Raw genomic sequence first — 19,865 nt, 5'->3', positions numbered from 1 at the left:
CCCCCCCGCCACTCTTCAATGTCATGCTGGTCCTATATTCCTGAGTGTGGGAGAAGTAAAGCTGACTCTCCACAGCCAGCATTCATCGACTACCCATAGTGCCTCAGCTAGTGATAGGGACATGCGAGCCTGTTTTCCCTCTGTGTTAGAATGCTGGCTGGTTCCACCTTGTATAGTCTCACTCCAGCAAACCAGCTGCTGTGACTCTGTTGAAACATTGATTATTGTTAAGGTTTGCTTTTTTTTTTAAATTATGTGTCTGTTTCTGTATATGAGTACATGCTGTGAGTTCTAGGTGTCTGTGGAGGCTTATACCTCTGAAGCCGGAGTCATGGCTGATTTTGGGTGCTGGGAACAGAATTAGGATCCTCTGCAAAAGCAGTACACATGCGTGGCAGCTGTTCCATCTTTCCAGCCCATGCTGAGACACCTTTTAATGATACTTCCTTTAATGTGTATACCAGGTAATTAAAAGGTCTCATTCATCTCAGCATTGGTGTTGGTTATGGGTGATTTTTTTGAAAATATATCCTGGATATTGGTGTTTGTTGACTGTCTTTTCCTGGTTTTAGCACCATGACATTATAATTAAAATTCTATCTGGAGCATTTGTTTGAATGGCTCATCACCTTGCTACATTTGATAAACAGGTCGTGTCCCTTTCTGTGGGCTTTGGTTCGTTTTCCTGATCCCCAAGAACATTATTGTGCTCTGTTTTGTGTTTTGGCACTTCTGTGACTTCAGTGAGGGTTATAAAAGTTGTCTGCTGGCTGTGAGTGACCCCATAGGTCATCCCGTGAGACTGATGACACCATGGGCTGGAGGACAAGGAGACACAAGGCTTCTCTAGCGTTGCTTCAGTGTGTGATTGTGGACAGGTCTGGCACATCCAGGACTTCACTGTTTCTCTGATGGGTGGAATGGGCTGTTCCCCCAATGATCAGCCTTAAAGAAAAGCATGAGGTGTTGTTTCTAAAATGCTGGTGGGTCCCGGGCAGGCTCATGGAGCAGCTGCCAGCCCAGGCCCAGGCCAAGCGGGCGGGTGTGAGCCCGATGGGTCCGGAGCTGCTAGCAGGTCCCCTGTGCTGAACCCCAGAGCATCCTAGCGGCAAGCAGCGGACACATGGCAGGCGGGCAGTAAGGCAGCGAGGCCCGGGCAGAGGCACTGGCAGTTGCCGGTCCCATGTCCCCAAGCGGCTGTAGATTCCCAGGAGCAGGGGGCCGCGTGGTGGATCGCGTGTAAGCAGACCCATAGACACAGAAAATAGCCATAAGCATTTATTAAATGAGAGAGAGAGAGAGAGAGAGAGAGAGAGAGAGAGAGAGAGAGAGAGAGAGAGAGAGAGAGAGAGAGAGAGAGAAAGAGAGAAAGAGGAAAAGGAAGAGAGAGGCAAAGATCCGTGTGCACCCCAATAGAACAGAAAGAAAAGAGACCAAGATGGCTACAGAAGGTCAGAGGCAGTGGGAGTGGGCGTGGCTTGTCTCTTAAAGAGACAGGAAACCATAACACTAAGGGGGTTTCTAGCTGCTGCTGTGCCCCTGTTCCACCAGCAATGGAACTGCTGAGGGACACAAGTTGAGGAAGTCTGGAACTGTGTTTTGATGCTTCTACCTGCCAGGACCAAGTGCAGGTGTTAGGACAAAGAGCTCAGGGCTTCCACTGTGTCTCTGCTGTGGGCTGGTCACTTTTCATCAACCCTCAGGAAGTGGAGCTTGAACAGGAAGTGGGCCCTGCAGTGGCCCACTCCCACCAAGGAGGTTCTATCTCCTAAAGGTTCCATGAGCTTTCTAAACAGCATCACAGCTGATAGAAGATAGTCCACATTCAAACCCCAGTACCACAGAAGCTTGAGGACCAGATTTCATATCTATTGACAAACCCTGGACGCTCATTGGCAAGCCAGCCTCGCCAAACTGATGAGCTTGAGAGACCCTGCCTCAAAAAATAGAGAATGATAGATGAAGAGACCTGGTGCTGACCTCTGGCTTCTACATATACGCTCATGCAAGTGTGTGCACGCCCTCTTTTGCACATGTAAATAGCCACACGAATGTGTGCATGTACCACACACAAACACAGATAGAAAACAATGCTTGAAAAATCTTCAAAGTTATTTTGTTTTTGTTTTTGTTTTTTGTTTTTCGAGACAGGGTTACTCTGTATCTTTGAAACCAGTCCTGGAACTCACCCTGTAGTCCAGGCTGGCCTTGAACTCACAGAGATCCACCTACCTCTGCCTCCTGAGTGCTGGGATTTAAGGCATGCACCAACACCGCCCAGCTTTGAAAAGTAAAAGTTATAAAAGACCTCAAAGTGCATAAACCTTTTCCTAGGTTTGTTGTAATAGGAGCGTTGGTACTTAACCAATGACCTTCCTCCATCATAGGTTTTCTTATATCACACTTGTGTATTTTACAGGAATTATGCTGGAATATGAAAAAGGTGGAGAACTAAAGACCAAATCCATCGATTTGCTTGAGCTCAATCCTAGGTAAGTTAGTTCTGTGATGCAGCGTGTGCCTCACACCAGAACCTTAGATGACCACTCCAGCGAGTATGCTGGTATGGCTGGGCTCAATGACGTTATTATTAAAAACACAAAGGCCATCACTCTGCTCTTCCTTTTTTTCTGAGAAGGATTATTTTGAAGTATGAACTGGTTAGTCTAGAATAGTGATAGAAAAGTATTTAAGACAGTGTGGCCAGCTTTTCCTGTTTAGTGTCTTAGGTTGGCTTGGTCGAATTGTCTCAGCCAGCATGCTAGTATTGACACATTATCATTAATCCAGCCAGGTCCATACTATACTCAGACTCTCTGAGGTTTATCCCATTTCCCTTCTGTGTACCAGGACCCTGGCCAGGATCCCATAGGTCATCCTGTCTCCCTAAGTTCTTCTTGGCTATACAGGTTGTTGGTAGCCTTAACACTTCTGAGGAGTACTGGTTACTGGGTTTGAAGAATACAATTGAGCCTGTGGTTTCTTCAGTAGAGAAGTATTGCACAAGGCTGATGGGCTGTCAGGGAGGGGTGGAGGTTTGAAACCAGGGGTTCCCCAGTGAAACCCAGAAGAATTCTCCATAGGTTAGAGTACCCAAGATTCACCATGTAGGAAATCCCACGCAGAGTCGGCTTGTAACATGGACCAGTAATGTATGATTCAAAAAAGTCACAAGCTTTGGTCTTCAACTTCCTTCTATCGGCTCTGCCTCCACCTACCCAGAGGAGCGCAGTGATTGCTGGCACTTGCACTGTGCATCCAACATCTGGGGATTCAAACTCAGACCTTCGAGCTTGTGTAGTACGTGCCTTTACCTACCAAGTCATCTCCCCAGCCCAAAATAACGTATTTCTTCATGTTGTGAGCATAGATGCAAATTTGACATGCGAGTGTTTTGGGATGAATTTCAGTACTGATGTCAACAACCTAGTAGAAGAGATCCAGAAAGTGGAGCCTCTGATCACGGTGTCTCGGACGCAGCAAATCAGACTCCTGGTCCAGCGGCTGCAGGAGAAGCTCAGACAGCATTGTGACCACAGCTTCTACCTGTTCAAGGTAAGGAGTGCTTAGGGACACGAGGATCACAGCTGCTGCTACCTGCTAAAGGCATGAATAGGGACACTAGAAAGGACAACTTGGATGCATTATTGATTTCTCTTACAAGTAATATCTTACCTTAAAACATGTTTTTGTTTGTTTGTTTTGAGAGAGTTTCTCTGCGAAACAGTCCTGGCTCTCCTGGAACTCATTCTGTGGACCAGGCTGTCCTTAAACTCAGAGAGATCCACCTGCCTCCAGCTCCCGAGTGCTGGGATTAAAGGCGGACACCACCGCCTAGGTAGTTTTTTTTTTCCCTAGAAAATAATTGCTTATGGTTTCAGTATTTCACCTGCATTTAACCAAGATTAACCTTCAGTAGGTATTTGTTTAAAGAATTAATGAAGTTCAAAACCCTAACTTCTTGAGATATTCAATAATGATTTGCAGTGAATTTATTTCCCTTTTTAATCAAATTATTAAAATTATTTTCTAGTTACAGTACTTCTAAGAAGTTGTATTTCATGATATCAACATTTTCTATTTTCGCTTTATTGTGAATTAAAATACAAACTAGAGACTTGTTGAGCAGATGTGGTATAAACATGTGGTTTTTCTCCGTAGGTTTCTGACTAAATTAAAAATATAACAAATGTGTCCGTGTAATTACTTAAGAGCAGTTTTTAAAATGAAATTAAAAAATTTGTCCTAAGACTCTTCATGTTACATGGACTTAACATTTTATAGTATTATTACTATAATAAATACTCTTTTATTTTGCATTAATTGGTTCTATCTGAAGTAATGCCCAGGTTTTCCTTTGTTCTCATCTTTCAAGGTCCCAGAAGAGAAGTTTTTCAGGCTTTATTTTCCTCCAGCAGGTGGCACTGTTTAATTACAAATAAAAGCTGCATAACGGCCTAGACCCTGTGAGCTTTTGTGGAAGGGAACATACCTGGTAGCAAAAAAAAGCAAGCTATTAATAGCTGTACCCTGCAAGCAGGCATATCTGAAGCTGACTCACTCTAGCTAACCACTCAACCAATAGGTTATTCAATTACTATATTTGGTCAGTGAGTATTCTTTAAGCACCCACTAGCTGATAAAGGTAAATGAGGCATTCAACTTGAAGAGAGTTTTAGGATTAAAAAAGTAGCAATGCATTGCAAAATGTATTTGAAACATGTTTAAGGCTTTTTTCTTATGTAAATTGCTCAAATATCTATAGAAAACCATGTGTAGCCTGTAGAGGACAATGCTAGAGTCTGGATTCTTCTTCAGTAGCCATAATTTATCTCAACAGTAAATTGGTATTGATGGGCAGTGAAGAATTAATTACTTTTTACCATTATCTATGGCTACTGAGACTACAGTTTGTTTTTTATCAGAGGAAAACTGCTATTTTATTCCTAGTTTGCTTGGCTATTGGATCTTTTCCATTGCTACATATGTCTAAGAACACATCAAATGTCACCATTTGTTTGAAGTTAGAATGTATATGTTTTATTCTGTGTGAGTCCAAAATAAATGGTGTTTCCTTCTGTTGAAGGTTCTCAGAGCACACATCCTGCCATTGACCAATGTGGCACTCAACAAGGCAGGCTCATGGTAAGGTCTCCTTGTTCTTTTTAACTTTCAGCAATAAAAAAATTAATGATTTCTGAGAAGTTCTCAAGTAGTGCAGTTAGTTACAGACTGAATGCGCCCATTTCTTGGATTTCCGGATTCTGATGGCTACAGAGCAGTGAGGTCAGCTCTCGCTCCCACAGGGAAGCCCGAGTTTCCTTTGTGTGTGTGTAATTTTGTGTGAGAGGCACTAGGAGGTGTCATCGAGTACCACAGCTGAGAAGAAGATGCAGAACAGTCCCTGTGTGTCTGAGTCTTTGCCTGGGCTGTAGGAGCTGTCAATCAGAGGCAGGCAGCGCCATGATTGGTTGGTATGTGTAGGTTCAAAAAGAGCCCTTTCTGTCTAGCTCTGTTTTGATGCATGATGTATGAACCACCAAGGCCATATTCAGAAAATGCTTTGATCAGCTTGGGATCTGAGGGTCTGGTTAAGAAAGGATTATTTTGGTATACAGACATGCAAATATGCCTTATCAGTCTGCTAGGATTGCTGTTATTAAAATAGCACAAGCTAAATGGCTCTTGAACAGAAATGTATGCACTTTGATATTGTAGAATGTAATGACAGAGTGTGTGTAGAGTGTAGGGAAAGAGAGGGCCGATGATAATGTCAAAAATTATGGGGGCTGGAGAGATGGCTCAGTGGTTAAGAGCACTGTCTGCTCTTCAAGAGGTCCTGAGTTCAATTCCCAGCAACCACATGGTGGCTCCAAATCATCTGTAAAGAGATCTGGCGCCCTCCTCTGGCATGTGGGTATAAATGGAGGCAGAAAGTTGTATACATAATAAATAAATCTTTAAAAAATTATGATCTGAACACCTGGGATCAAAATTCTACTCACAATGAAGTATTTGCAGTTGCACAAAAGGCATTAAAGTCATTGTAGCCTGCACTTTGATTGTATAAGAATATACATTATTGGAATAGAGCTGGAAGATTTACTTTTTCATTGAGTAAGTTTTTTTTTGTAATGAAAATATTGTTTAATTTATTAGCCAGATATTTATTTATTTATTTATTCATTTATTTATTTTTTAGGATTTTTTTAAATTTATTTGTTTATTAAGGATTTCTGCCTCCTCCCCGCTACCGCCTCCCATTTCCCTCCCCCTCCCCTGATCAAGTCCCTCTCCCTCATCAGAACTCAAGAACAATGGCAATGGGTTTTTGATCCTACTGCACATACTGGCTTTGGGGGAGCCTAGGCAGTTTGGATGCTCAACTTACTAAACCTGGATGGAGGTGGGCGGTCCTTGGACTTCCCACAGGTCAGGGAACCCTGATTGCTCTTCAAATTGAGTAAGTTTTTGAGTCAAAGGATTTGGGAACTGTTCTTTGTTTTGAATGTATGATTTCCAACACTAAAAGGCATAGCAAAGGATAATGAAAGGGTTATTATCCAGCAGAGTTGGGGGAACACAGAAAACATCAAGGCATCTATGAGCACAATGCCTGTCATTTTTACTGTGCAATGCGGTCACGTTCTCTGTGTTAGCTTTATCACAGGAAGCTATGATCGGACGTGCAAGGTGTGGGACACTGCATCCGGGGAGGAGCTGCACACACTGGAGGGCCACAGAAACGTGGTTTATGCCATAGCCTTCAACAATCCTTATGGGTACGCTTATTTCATTCCCTTACTCCTTCATCGGTCATGTATCCATTCCACCAGGAGGAAGGCAGGATTTACATTTATTGAGTTTCTGCTATATTCCTGGGGAGCCTTTTCAAGTCTCTTTTAATGTTTACTGCCTTTGGGATAAGCATCAGTTTTATGAAGAATTGGAAGCTGGGGTACCCTTCTCGGGATCACTGTGTAGAGAGTTAGCTGGAATGGTCAGCGATGCTGACTCCTGCCCTTTGAGATTCTGGAGAAGTGAATCTTACTAATGTACAGGATTGTACTCATGGCTTTGGAGTGTGTGGTTTCTTTCATTTTCAAGTGAGCATCCAGCCTTGTGTGGCAGAGAAAAATCTGCATATAGTAATATGCTAAGTAACAGTGCCACAAAGAGCTGAGGTCCCCTTTCAGGCCAACCTTTGGGTGGCTGACTCAGCACATTTGGAGCCATCTCTGATTTTTCTCATTGCATGTTTCCACAGGACACTGTGGGGGTTTGTAGCCACAAAGCTACCCATCACTGTATTTGACTCTTCTGTGGTGAGAGTCTAAGCTTCTCAAGGGGTAGCTGTATGTCCACAAACCTGTGCTTTCCACCATATATGTGGAAATTACACAGGAATTTAATTGCACAAGTTATCAAAGCAATTAAAACACATTAACTCAACTTCTGAAATGCAAGGACGAAAAGAGAGTTTCTGTCGTCTGTGAAAGCAGGAAGGGAAATGTTTGATGACGTTCTTCCTATTGATGTTGTAAGAGCCAATGGATTTTGTCCTCCCAGTGTATTTAAATTCTTTAAATTTCTCATCCTATTTAAAATCCAAAAATTTATTCTTTAAATTTCAATTTTTAAATATATATTTAAAGTTGAAGATTTATATATGTAATTGTACATAAATTACACACACACACACACACACACACACACACACACACACACACACACACAGATGCCAAGGTGCAGATGTTGTGGTCAGAGGGTATTTCCCAAGGTCCACTTCTCTTCTCTCAGCACAGAGGGGCCAAGAGATGAAGCTCATCTCAGGGTGGGCGGCAGGGACCTTACTCACTGAACTGTTTCGCCAGCTCCTCATTCCGTTTCAAAGAAAACAAGGCTGGGAATTGTGGGAATCCAGTCAGATTTCTGCAACCCAGGTGACTAATTTGCTGACCCTGGAACCATTTAGTGAGTTCAGAGACCTTGGCTTTCTGTCATAAGAGTGCCACATGGCTGTATATATTTGAGTAAAATTTCAAAAAGGCTTTTTTTTTTTTCTCTCACAACCGATCCCCTAAAATGACTTTTTCAATTAATGAAGACAGTTTGAGGAATCTGGTTTATTTACAATCTCACCATGATGGATGGTGGAACAAAACATAAGGGCCAAGAGGAGGAAACTAGGGTGATTGTTCCTGGTTTGGGTGTCTTAGGGTGGCTCACATAAAGCCTAAGCCTGAAGGTGGAAGGAAGCCTGGTGACAAATACCAGAGTGAGGGGCGGGAGCACCTTGGACTTTTAGTCACCAGCTGTCCAGCAAGCCAGGCTGTTTTGAAGTGACTGTTTCCCACAGAGGGACGCAGCGCTGAGGTCAGCATGTGCTGTGGAGGGCACAGGCCATCCTGTAGGACTGGACTGCTCACAGCGGCTTGTGAGCACAGGAGGGGAACTGTGGAAGTCTTTTTGACAAGGATTGTTCTGGCAGGTAGAAAGGGTCAAAGGGGCATGGGAGGAGGCAGGGGACCAGCCCTCTCAAGGCCTGGAGCCTGCTTTCACAGCGAGTCTGTAAGATTGTTTGCACTTAAACTAGCAATCTTGCCTCACAGTTAAAACAGTCAGTATGTGGGCTTTTCCTGTCATTATATCTTTTAAAATACACTTCCAAAATACATTAATTATGATGGCACAATCAACTTAAATTGGCATTATAAACTGATTAACTGTGCAGAAAAATTAACACGAGCATACATTTTTACATTACAGAGAATGATAATTTTTATAGAACCTTATTAAACTAATCTGTAGCAACAAAAAGCTTTTATTGAAATTACAAATGATATTGTTTTAATACTGGTGTAATCTTTAATTTTAGAAAACGCTTTTTCTTAGTTTATTTAACAGGCATGATATTCTGAGTGTGATCAAATGTCAAGCTGCCAATGCCCCTTAGTCTAGAGCCCAAGTGCCCTAGAATGCCAGGAAGCTTTTGGACATTCTGTGGGTGTTCACCAGGATGAGCTACCCTGGAGCATCCATAGAAAGGTCCTTGCTTCATTTAGCGAGAACAATTGCAGATACACTGGGTGGGGGTAGACTGGGACCATCAGTGCTTGTCTGGACAGATGTACGTTCTGTGCTTGTTGTGGGCACTTGCAACTTTCTTTTAGTGTATGTGACTTGAGCCTTGTGGCCTGGTCCTTTTTGGTCCACTCCTTATGCTTTTGAAAAAATGAATTTTCAGTAGGTTACTGTGTGATAATAATGATGATGATGATGATAATGTAGGGACTGTGGAGACCAGAAGAGGGCATTGGATCACCCGGAACTGGAGTTGTAGGGAGTTATGAGACTCGGTCCTCTTCAAGAATAGTGCAGACTCTTAACTCCTGAACTGTCTCTCCTGCCCCAATATGTGGCTCTCTCTTGTGGGTTCTGTGCCTTGAACTCATGACTCGTGCTTGTGAGGCTAGTACTTGGTCAACTGAACTCTTCTACCCACAGTATTCCACCCTGTGAGTCTATCCCCTATAAATAATGCTTCTGCAGCAGGAATAATTTGGTACTATTTTCTCAAAGAATCATTGAGGTGGAACTTCTCAATATCTTATCAGCCATGTGCTTTCCTAGATTTTTCTCTGTGACTTCCCCCTTTTAATTTAGTATTTCCCTTTTGTAGACCTGTAATAAAGGTTTTCTATGTCCACACAGCTAAGATATCATTGATTCCCATGGATATCCATGTAGTTAATTTTCTTTTTTTTCTTTATATTTGTGGAAATCACAACATGCATTCCAATCCCACTCACCTCCCTCATATCTGTCTTCTGCCCTTGCAACCTTCTAACGAGATCAAAGCCAAATTGAAAGGGAAACCCCCAAACAAAACAAAATAAAGAAACTAGACAAAACAACACAAAAACAAAAATAGAAAAAAGAAGAAGAAGAATCTTGTCGTGGAAGCTGTAGTGTGGCCGGCCTGTTGGGACTCACAGTTTACCCTTTAGTCCATTCTTGCAAGTGTTCATCGCCATGAGTCCTTGGTCTGGTTCAAGGCCTCTGGTTTCTGCTACACCTCTGATAATGGGCTCTCACTGGGGCTCTCTTGGATATCTTGTGGTTGTCTTGTGTCATGAAGATTCTGCTGCTTTGTATCTGTAGGTTTGTTCACTTCGCATGTTCCAGCAGATCATAGATTTGATGGATATTGAGGTGGGCCAACTCATAGCCCTTGTTCTGGGCCAGGGTAGTAGCTGGATTGGCCAGCTTGCTAGCTTTCCCTCATCTTCACTACTCTGGAGAGCTCTCCAGCACTGCCTCGGCTACCCAATGCAGCCTGAAGACAAGAGTGGGACCAGTTCTCCTGCTCTAGGGCCCTCAGATTTGGGCCCCCTCACTCTTACCACCAGGACCAGCTCTACTGTTTTTCCCAGGCAAGGTGCAGGACTCTCCCCATTGCTTTAGGGATCAGCTCTCCTACTCTCTACTCTCTCATTCCTTCTTGAATTGCTCACCTGTGCCCTCTGACAACAGGGTCAGCTCCTGTGTACTGCCTAGGTGGGGTGCAAAAGTTGTTTAATTACAAAAATATATTCATACCTTTAATACTACATCTTTAACATTCATATATATGACTGATACCATTAAAAATCAGACCTTGATTTTGTTATTCACTGGAGCAAACATGAAATTGCTTCTTATTTTAACGGTGTAGTATATGCCTAAGTAGGATGCTAGTCACGTGCCAGCACCTCTAGTCTTAGTCCAGTGTATCATGCAATGTGGCTGACTTTGATTCTAAAATCCAGACTTTTAAAATTCGCAGTGACAAAATTGCCACTGGGTCATTTGACAAGACCTGTAAACTTTGGAGTGCTGAGTCGGGAAAGTGTTACCACACCTTCAGGGGCCACACAGCTGAGATCGTGAGTACAGTTGACTTTCTGAAGACTCCCTCATGCTGCTCTTCCCTTGGGACTCAGTGGTGAGAGTGGAAGTTGCTTCTATATTACATTTTCCAACTTTGATCCAGCTTTTTTTTTTTTTTTGAGAATACATGGATTGTTCTTGTACTTCTCACCACCTAAGATTTAACCACTCACAGATACAGGTAGGGTATAGCCTGCAAAGACTATAAGTAGCCATGCAATGTGATTGGCATCTGAGCGAGGAACAGCCTCCCCCCCCCCCCGGGTTTTCACTTAACTATCTCTAGAGAGTTGACTTCATCAGAGCTGATGAGGTTATCACAGTAGCTGTAAGGTAACTTCTGTAACCACGTTGAATGTGCAGGCTGATTCCTTCACGCATTTCAATAGGATTCAGTCTTGAATAAGTCATATAAAACTCTAAATATATGACTTTCGCTACTGGGAGGCCCGTGTCATCTTTATCCTGCCTTATGGCAATTCATAAGAAAACTGGCACCGCGTGGAACACGGGATGGCTCTTGAGAGCAAGCAGGCTGCTTGAACCAGGAGCAAACTTGGTTTTCATCCACCTTCAGATTAATGGTGTATTCATTCAAGAGGAGCCCATGGTGGGTTTAAGGTACTGTGCAGACAGGAGGTGTGGCAGTTACTCTTCAGGGGCACATACTGTTCTCATGACATTGATGTGTAATAGCTTAATTTTGCCCCTTAAAAGCCCCATTTTGAGGCACAGTTAAGGAAACTGAGGCACTGACAGTAGCTTGGTCAAAGGTGAAGAAAGTCAAAATCTTTGTCTTTAGAAAGCAGCTGTGTCTCCAAACTCCCTTAGAATTTTGAAAACACTTTTATTTTCATAGAGTTCCTTTTAAGACAGTCATATAATTTCATGGCCCACAACATCTATCAAATAAACACTAAATGCTAACCATGTGTGAAGAGCAGTGAAGTAGCTCAGTTGGTAAAGTGTTTGCATGGCCACATCACATGGCCTTGGGTTTGAGTCTGAGCACTGCATAAGCTAGAGGTGGTCAGGGATGCCTGTAATCTCAGCACATAGGAGATGGAGGAAGGAGAACCGGACCAAAGCCATTCTTGGCTACATAGGGAGTTGTAGGCCAACTGAAAAGAAACAAAACAGATCCCCAAAGCTCTCTGTACACGTAATCTGGACAGTCATTGTGGCATGCCTGATGGAATTGAATGCAGGCTTTTGTCACTCAGGACTTTTCAGTTCAGCAGAAGGAGTAGACAGATCACTGGATAGGTTCAAAGAGTTGTCATTATTGCGCAAGAAGTGTGTGGCAACCTCCATGAGGCCATTGGAGGGGGAGAAGTCAAGTGTCGCTGACCAGGGAAGATGTTCAGAAAGAATGACAGAGAAGGGTACATGCTTTCCAGATGCAGGGATCAGCACTTCTCTGTGTCCAAAGCTACACGCACAGATGTTTCTGAGAATTCAGATATCTCTTTGTGATCAGAGAACTCAACCTTCTCCTGATATGGCATGCATAGAATATTGTTGACAGAAAGGTTTATTTAGCCAGGCTAAAAATGATATACCATGTAAATGCCTGTAAGGGATAGACACATGGGAACCTTGCCAGTAAGCCACAGCCACATGACAATATACAGATCCATAAAAATGGGTTAATTTATGATATAAGAGTTAGCAAAAAATGCACACTTAAGCTATTGGCCAAACAGTATTACAATTAATAAAGATTTCAGTGTAATTATTTCAGGAGTCTGGGTGGCCAGGAAATGAACAAGAAGCCACCCCAACAGAATATGCCTTCTACACTTGGCTCAGAGTGGCAGGCAAGGGGCTCTTGTGATACCCAGCTTGTCATGGATGTCATGTGAATGAGTGGAAGAGGCAAGGAAAAGTTACATGGTAGATCTAAGGGGGCTTATGTGATGACAAACTAATAAATCAGGGCATCGTCTTATAAGTAATGAATGAAATTCCTTTGAGGCTTTCTAGCTGGAAGTACTGACTTGGTTCTTTAAGATTATATTTTTAGCCCTGTGAAGGAGAAATGGGAGGCCTGTGAGATCAGACATCTCTGCTAGTTTGGGGTCTTAGTGCTATTCATGCCCTAACACAGATGAGACGGTGAGAAGTGTTAATGGAGCAGAGACAGAGGAACTTGCTTACCACATAGATTTGAGAAATGCGAAAAGGGGAATCCACGATGATTCCTTGTTTGGAAGTTTATGTTATTGGTAGTACCCTTCCCTAATTCGATGCATAAGAGGAGACCACATAACTTTTGGTCATCAGACAGATTGAGAAAAATGCCTATACCATCTAACAAGCATCTTCTATCATTGGCTTACTATATTCCACAACATCACATCCAAGAACAGGAAGATGATGCACTAATAGTGTTGATCCCCCAGACTGAAGGAAGAAAACCTCTCAGAATTACTTCACCAGTCACTAATATATTGGCTTTAGCTTCCACTTTCAGATGATAAGTCAGGGAATGTACACAATTTCAAGCTCTTGGTGGATAGAGTTAATATTAGGAGTCTTCATGGAGAGTGCACTTGGGAGGTCGACGGCACCAGTGCTGAGCATTCTAGAGGTAGTGATATTCCCAGTGTCATCAGTTGAGTGGTAATGATAGACCAGCCAGGAGAGGAGGCAGAAGTCTCAAGGAAATGAAAGGGATCCTGGGACATGAATGGGATGGCAAGCCAGGAAGAAAGCTTAGAGTGTTCGGGAATTTTAACCAGAGATGGACTAGCTGGTGGTGAAGATATAGTCAGAGGCACAGTTGCTAATGGAAAGACCAAAGGCATGGGTATGGGGTTACCAGAAAGACTGCTGGAAGGCCATCCAGGACATGGAATTGACACGGTGAGACAAAATCAGAGTTAATCGCTGGAGAGCATGCTCAATGGGACTGTGATCATAGCTACAAGAACCCAGAAAGCCCCTAGCATGAAACTCGTAAGAGATGGGCTGTGATTTGGCTCTCATTGTTTTGTGTTCTGGAGGCTGTAAAGGGAACCTGTGACAGAGCAGGCCACATGAGAAGAACAAGGTCTCTCTTTAGGAGATTGTTCAGGATTCTGCCTGGAGATAATAGGTTTCTCACTCTGATGGCTTGGTGTGGTCTTATCCAAACTATTAAACCTAAATCTGCTGAGGTAATTGCAAGAGTTTCAGTGCATAATTACTTGTCCAAGACATCATGTTCCTAAAGTTCCTTTCATTTCATGTATTGTAGGTATGTTTGTCATTCAACCCACAAAGTACATTGGTTGCTACTGGAAGTATGGATACAACGGCTAAATTATGGGACATTCGGATTGGAGAGGAAGTGGTCACTCTCACAGTATGTCTATATTGTTAACGAGGCTATCATCTGTGTTAATTATAGTTATATTTTGTTATGAAGGGAAGGCTATATTAAAAGAAGTTTTTGAGCCACTGGCATTTAAAATGCAGAAGATGCTACAGTTGGTTTGCTGACTGCTGGGACAGACTCAGGTGAAGATGCTAGAGAAACCAAACTGGCTTTTGGTTTTTATTATGTAAACCACATAATGTTAGAATCCCTTGTCTATCTGGCTGAAAAAGAATTGGCTGGGCTGTTACTGCTTGGAAGATGCCCAACTGAAGAGCCAGGCTGGTAGATTCTTTTGAAAGTATGGTTCATGCACTCCCTTGCCTTTCATGCCCACCTTCAAATTCTTCCAGGTTATGTAGAATGACAAGGGACTGCAAGCACACAGACCAAAGGGCAGACCTGCAGAGAGGATGCCTATGACTTTTTGTCTTGCCTGTTCCTGCCACATGTTTGACACCTTCCCAGGACCTGTCACACTCCACTTCATCCCAAATGGCCACACGTGAAATAAAGGAACTCCCTATGTCATAAGCAGGAACCATCAGATTGTGGGCCTGGCTTCCTTGTTCATTTACATCTGTAAGTGAATTTTCAAAACCCAAACCAGACAAACACAAACAAGATACTTTGTCTAAGAAAATTAAAAGTAGACTAAGGCAAGAGGAAATGGTATCATTATTTTAAAATTTAATCCTACACTTCTCTTTTTTTACGTCTGTGGACCTAGCATTAGTAACATCACCATGGCACAGAATTTCTTGAATGTCTTTTCCTTCAGGAACATGTGGAGGGAAATTTTCATTTTAGTTGGTGTCTGTGGTTTCAATATATTTTTCCTCCTTCTAACTAGGCTGTGCCTGTTTGGCACACCGAGTCCTGCTCTGTGCATGTGGAAAGCAACCTGTGTGTATGCCCCAGATTTGGATACTCAGATATGCTTCACCTTGTCAGCAAATCAATTTGTCAATGGGATTTTAGATTATATTATCTACAGATGTCATCAAGGGCTGAACAGATATCTCAGTGGGTAAAATCCCTCTGTGTAAGCATGAGACACTGAATTTGGATTCCTTGTACTCATATAAGTCTGGTGTGATGACGCAGATGTGTAGCCCTGGAGCCTGGGATGGTAGAGACATATGGGTCCTGGATAGCCAGCCTAGTCCAACAACCAGCTCTAGTTCTGGTGAGAGACTCAGTCTTAAGAATACTAAAATGAATTGAAATGGAGAAAGATATGAAGTTGATCTCTGGCCTACACAAATTCCTCCACAGGCAAGTGCACCAACAAACGTGTTCACATATACATACACCACACACACACACACACACACACACACACACACACGGGAGGGAAAGAGATGATATATACATATACCATACACACCCATACACCACTCCCCCCCCCAAACACAGACACAGTTCCTAAAGAGATCCTAGAAGTTCAGAGGTTGAGACATGAGGGTTGTGTGTTCAAGGCTATAGTGTAGAAGCAAAATAAACAATAAAACAAAATGAATAGAAATAAAGGTATTTAATTGTATTTATTTACTGAAACAGTTAGGAAACTGATGCTCATATCACAAACAAGATCCCCTTTCCAGATTCTCAGAGTCTGTTGCAGGAGGAACTTCTTCATATTGTCTCCTATGGTGGGCTCCTCAGGTATAGCCTGTGAGGAAGGAAAGTCAGGTCACAGGCAGCTACCTATCCTTGACCAGTGATGTAGAATTGGTTCTCCACATCACATTTTCCTAGGAGTTTCTTCCATTTTGAAGTTACTAGATTAGCCCATCTACCTTTTTCTTTTACCCGCTCATTATTTTCATGACTACCCCAAAACAGCCCTTCTAGTCTTTCCGGGATAATGGGAAAGATCCCTTCTAGTTCCTCCAAACATATTATTTTATTTCTAAATAACCCAACCCTGCCCTACAACATTTTCATTGTCCTGCAATTGTACTGCTTGCAGTGTGCAAGGCAATGAACTTTGCTGATTTACTGTGCACATTGTCAAATTCTGGTCTCTCAATCTTCTTGTCACCTTGCAGAGGAAACTATGCCACATGCAGTTCTTCCTACCCCAGCTCAGCCCAGCCCAGCTCAGCCCAGGCCAGCCTAGCTCAGCCCAGTTCAGCCCAGCCCAGCTCAGCCCAGCCCAGTTCAGCCCAGCCCAGCCCAGCCTAGCTCAGCCCAGCCCAGCCCAGCCCAGCCTAGCTCAGCCCAGCCCAGTCCAGCCCATCCAAGCCCAGTTCAGCCCAGCCCAGCCCAGCCCAGCCCAGCCCAGCCCAGCCCAGCCCAGCCCAGCCTAGCTCAGCCCAGCCCAGCCCAGTAGGATTTCTTGCTTCTCGCTGCACCTCTCTTCTCTTTACAGTCTTTTGGATGGTATTGTACTCTTATCTACATATACTGTCATCGATGTGCTTTCATATACACATGTATATGACTGTATCTGTTCTTTTCCCAGGGTCATTTGGCAGAAATCATTTCCTTGTCATTTGACACCTCAGGAGACAGAATCATCACAGGGTCCTTTGATCACACAGTTGTAGTATGGGATGCCAGTACTGGAAGGTAATTTTCTAGATATTTTTGGCCTGAGTCAGAGATTAAGACGATTCTGTGATATACGTTAGCTTAGCCTTGCCTAAGTTGTTTGTGATTTAAATTCTGCAAGAGTATGACTCAAGCTGGGCATTAGTGGCACACACCTTTAATCCCAGCACTCGAGAGGCAGAGGCAGGCAGATCTTTGTGAGTTCAAAGCCAGCCTGGTTTACAGAGTTAGTTCCAGGAGAGGCTGCAAAGCTACAGAGAAACCTGTCTTGAAAAACAAAACAAACAAACAAACAAAAAACAAAAAAAAGAAAAGAAAAAAGAAAGCAACAAACAAAAACGAAACAAAACAAACTGAAGAACAAGAGTATGACTCATAACTTGGTTATTTTTATGTGTTTTAGTAATTTGCCTGCATGTATATATGAGCACCACAAATGTGTCTGGCACTTTCATGGTTGAAAGCCACCATGTAGGTGCTAAGAACTAAACCCGCGTCCTTTACAAGCGCAGCAAATGCTCTTAACCCTGAGCTATCTCCCACTCTCTAGAGTTGATTCTTTAGTGTTATTTTGGAGCCACAAAATAAGGGATTTCCCAAAATTCTATGCAAATGATAGCAAACGGCAGCATGGAAGAAGAATGTTATGAATAGCTTGGTTACGTAGCTGTTATTTGTCCTCTGTACTGTATAATCAAGTTTCAGTGACAACTTATTGTGGTAAAACTGAATATCATGAATTAAAACTTGTGTTTAATTCTCAAACTTAATTTAGACCAGGAACTTCTGTAAAAAGAGACTGCACCTTGATTCCCAACTGCCCAGACCTGAATAATCACACAGAAATGATATTAATTACAACACTGTTTGGCTAATGCCTTAGATATATTTCTAGCTAGCTCTTACATCTTAAATTAACCTATTTCTACTAATTATGTATGACCATGGGGCTGTGGCCTACTGGTAAGTTTCCAGCATCTTTCTCTTTCAGCAGTGACAAGGCATCTCCCTGACTCTGCCTTCTGTCTCCTTTCATTGAATTTAGTTTTCCCCTTCTAGCTCTATTCTGCCTTGCCACAGGCCAAAGCATCTTCTTTATTAATCAATGGTAATAAAACATATTTATAGCATACAGAGAGGAATCCCACATCAAACTTCAATTTCCTTTCCAATGGTTGTTGGTCTTACTTGTGAAGAAATTCACTAAGTTAACATATTTGTGTTGGAAAACTCCACTTTTGGACTCCAAATTTGGATAAAGGGATCCATTACCAGTGCTGGTATTCAAGAGCATGAGTCAGGAAAGGGCCTTGCAGCCATCTGTTGCCCTGCTCCTGAACACCCATGCATCTGTGGGTCCCACTGCTATGTTGCTTTTGTTCATGAATTAGGTAGCTAATTAATCATTTTTTGGAGCCAGAGTCCCACATAGCTCAGGCTGGCCTTGAACTCTCTTTGATGCTGTGGATGACCTTGAACTTTTGGTCTCCATACCTCCATCTTCTGAATGCTGGTATTATAGTCATGTGCCACCACACTTGGTTCATGTAACACTGGGGATTAACCTTCATGATATGAAAGCAAGCATCTTGTCATCTGAGCTACTTTCCTAGCTGTACTCATTGATTTTAAGGCCATTTCTAGAGTTTTAGACTACTTTGTGAATAATTACCCATTCCCTTTTGAAATGTTACTTTAAGTAAAGTTATAGTTTTCAAATTTTATTTTAGTTGCACATATTTATATGTACAGTATGATAATTCAATACATGTATAAACTATTGAATAATGAACACAGGGTACTTAATATCTCTATCTCCTTAAATATGTTTTTTTTCAAATTTATGCCAATATATAATAGTTGTACATCTTTATGGGGTAGTGTGTGATATGTGAACACATGGTACCATATGTTGCTGATCAAATCAAAAACTTTCTGGGGCTGGAATAAATCAGACACAATCATATTATCTTTTAAAACAAAGGTAATATTTTTACTTTGTGTGTATGAGTGTGTTTGCATTCATGCAGGCATGTGCACCACATGCCTGTCTGGTGCCCAGAGATGCTGGGAGAGGAGCCCTGGAGCTTCTTATAGATGATCGTGAGTTGCCATCTGGGTGCTGGGAAAACCGGAGAGGGGGCCTCTGGGTACAGTGAATGCTCTTCACTGTTGAGTCATCTCTCCCAGCCTCAGCCATACTATCTTTGAATGCTTAGAACTTACATGTATTTTTACTGAAGTTAATGTCCTCTTTTTGAGTAACAGCAAAACTATTTTTGCTTCGTTATAAAAAATGTAATTTTGTAGATTCTAAAATTTAGTTCACACGTATGGGTTTGACCGTGTGTGCGTGTGCTGGAGCAAAACACCTGTGGTTTTATTGTTTACCTGACACAACCTAGAGTATTGCTTTTCAACCTTCCTAATGCTGCCACCCCTTAGTACATTCCTCACATTGAGGTGACTCCCAACCATAAAAACAATTTCATTGCCACTTCAGAACTATAATTTTGATCCTGTTCTGAATGGAAATGTAAATATGTTTGGAGATAGAAGTTTGTCAAAGGGGTTGTGACCCACAGGTTGAAAACTGCTGGTCTATGTGCTGGCAAAACTGGATGTCAATCTGTAGAAGAATGAAGATAGATCCATATCTATCACCATGCACAAAACTCAAGTCCAAATGGATTAAAGACCTCAATATCAGTCCGAACACAGTGAACCTGATAGAAGAGAAAGTGGGAAGTACTCTACAACACATGGGCACAGGAGACCACTTCCCACATATAACTCCAGCAGCACAGACATTAAGGACCTCATTGAATAAATGGGACCTCCTGAGACTGAGAAGCTTCTGTAAAGCAAAGGACACTGTCGCTAAGACAACCCACTGACTGGGAGAAGATCTTCACCAATCAAGCAACTGACAAAGGTCTGATCTCCAAAATATATAAAGAACTCAAGAAACTAGACCGTAAAAGGCTAATCAACCCAATTATAAAATGGGGCA

General features: G+C 42.5%; 1 protein-coding gene across 1 annotated transcript in view; it reads left to right on the top strand.

The window, feature by feature from the left end:
* The window catches only part of Daw1 (dynein assembly factor with WD repeats 1), a 43,815-nt gene that overhangs the window by 11,023 nt on the left and 12,927 nt on the right, over positions 1 to 19,865 (top strand). The window contains exons 2-8 of the mRNA XM_005361518.3: positions 2,420 to 2,492; positions 3,411 to 3,555; positions 5,087 to 5,145; positions 6,660 to 6,782; positions 10,829 to 10,928; positions 14,174 to 14,281; positions 16,764 to 16,870. Coding sequence (XP_005361575.1) covers positions 2,420 to 2,492; positions 3,411 to 3,555; positions 5,087 to 5,145; positions 6,660 to 6,782; positions 10,829 to 10,928; positions 14,174 to 14,281; positions 16,764 to 16,870 — 715 coding nt within the window. The remainder of the gene's footprint in view (positions 1 to 2,419; positions 2,493 to 3,410; positions 3,556 to 5,086; positions 5,146 to 6,659; positions 6,783 to 10,828; positions 10,929 to 14,173; positions 14,282 to 16,763; positions 16,871 to 19,865) is intronic.

The sequence above is a fragment of the Microtus ochrogaster genome, linkage group LG4 (assembly GCF_000317375.1).
Source record: "Microtus ochrogaster isolate Prairie Vole_2 linkage group LG4, MicOch1.0, whole genome shotgun sequence".
In the NCBI taxonomy this organism is placed as follows: Eukaryota; Metazoa; Chordata; class Mammalia; order Rodentia; family Cricetidae; genus Microtus; species Microtus ochrogaster.
This window is presented reverse-complemented; position numbering and strand designations above follow the sequence as displayed.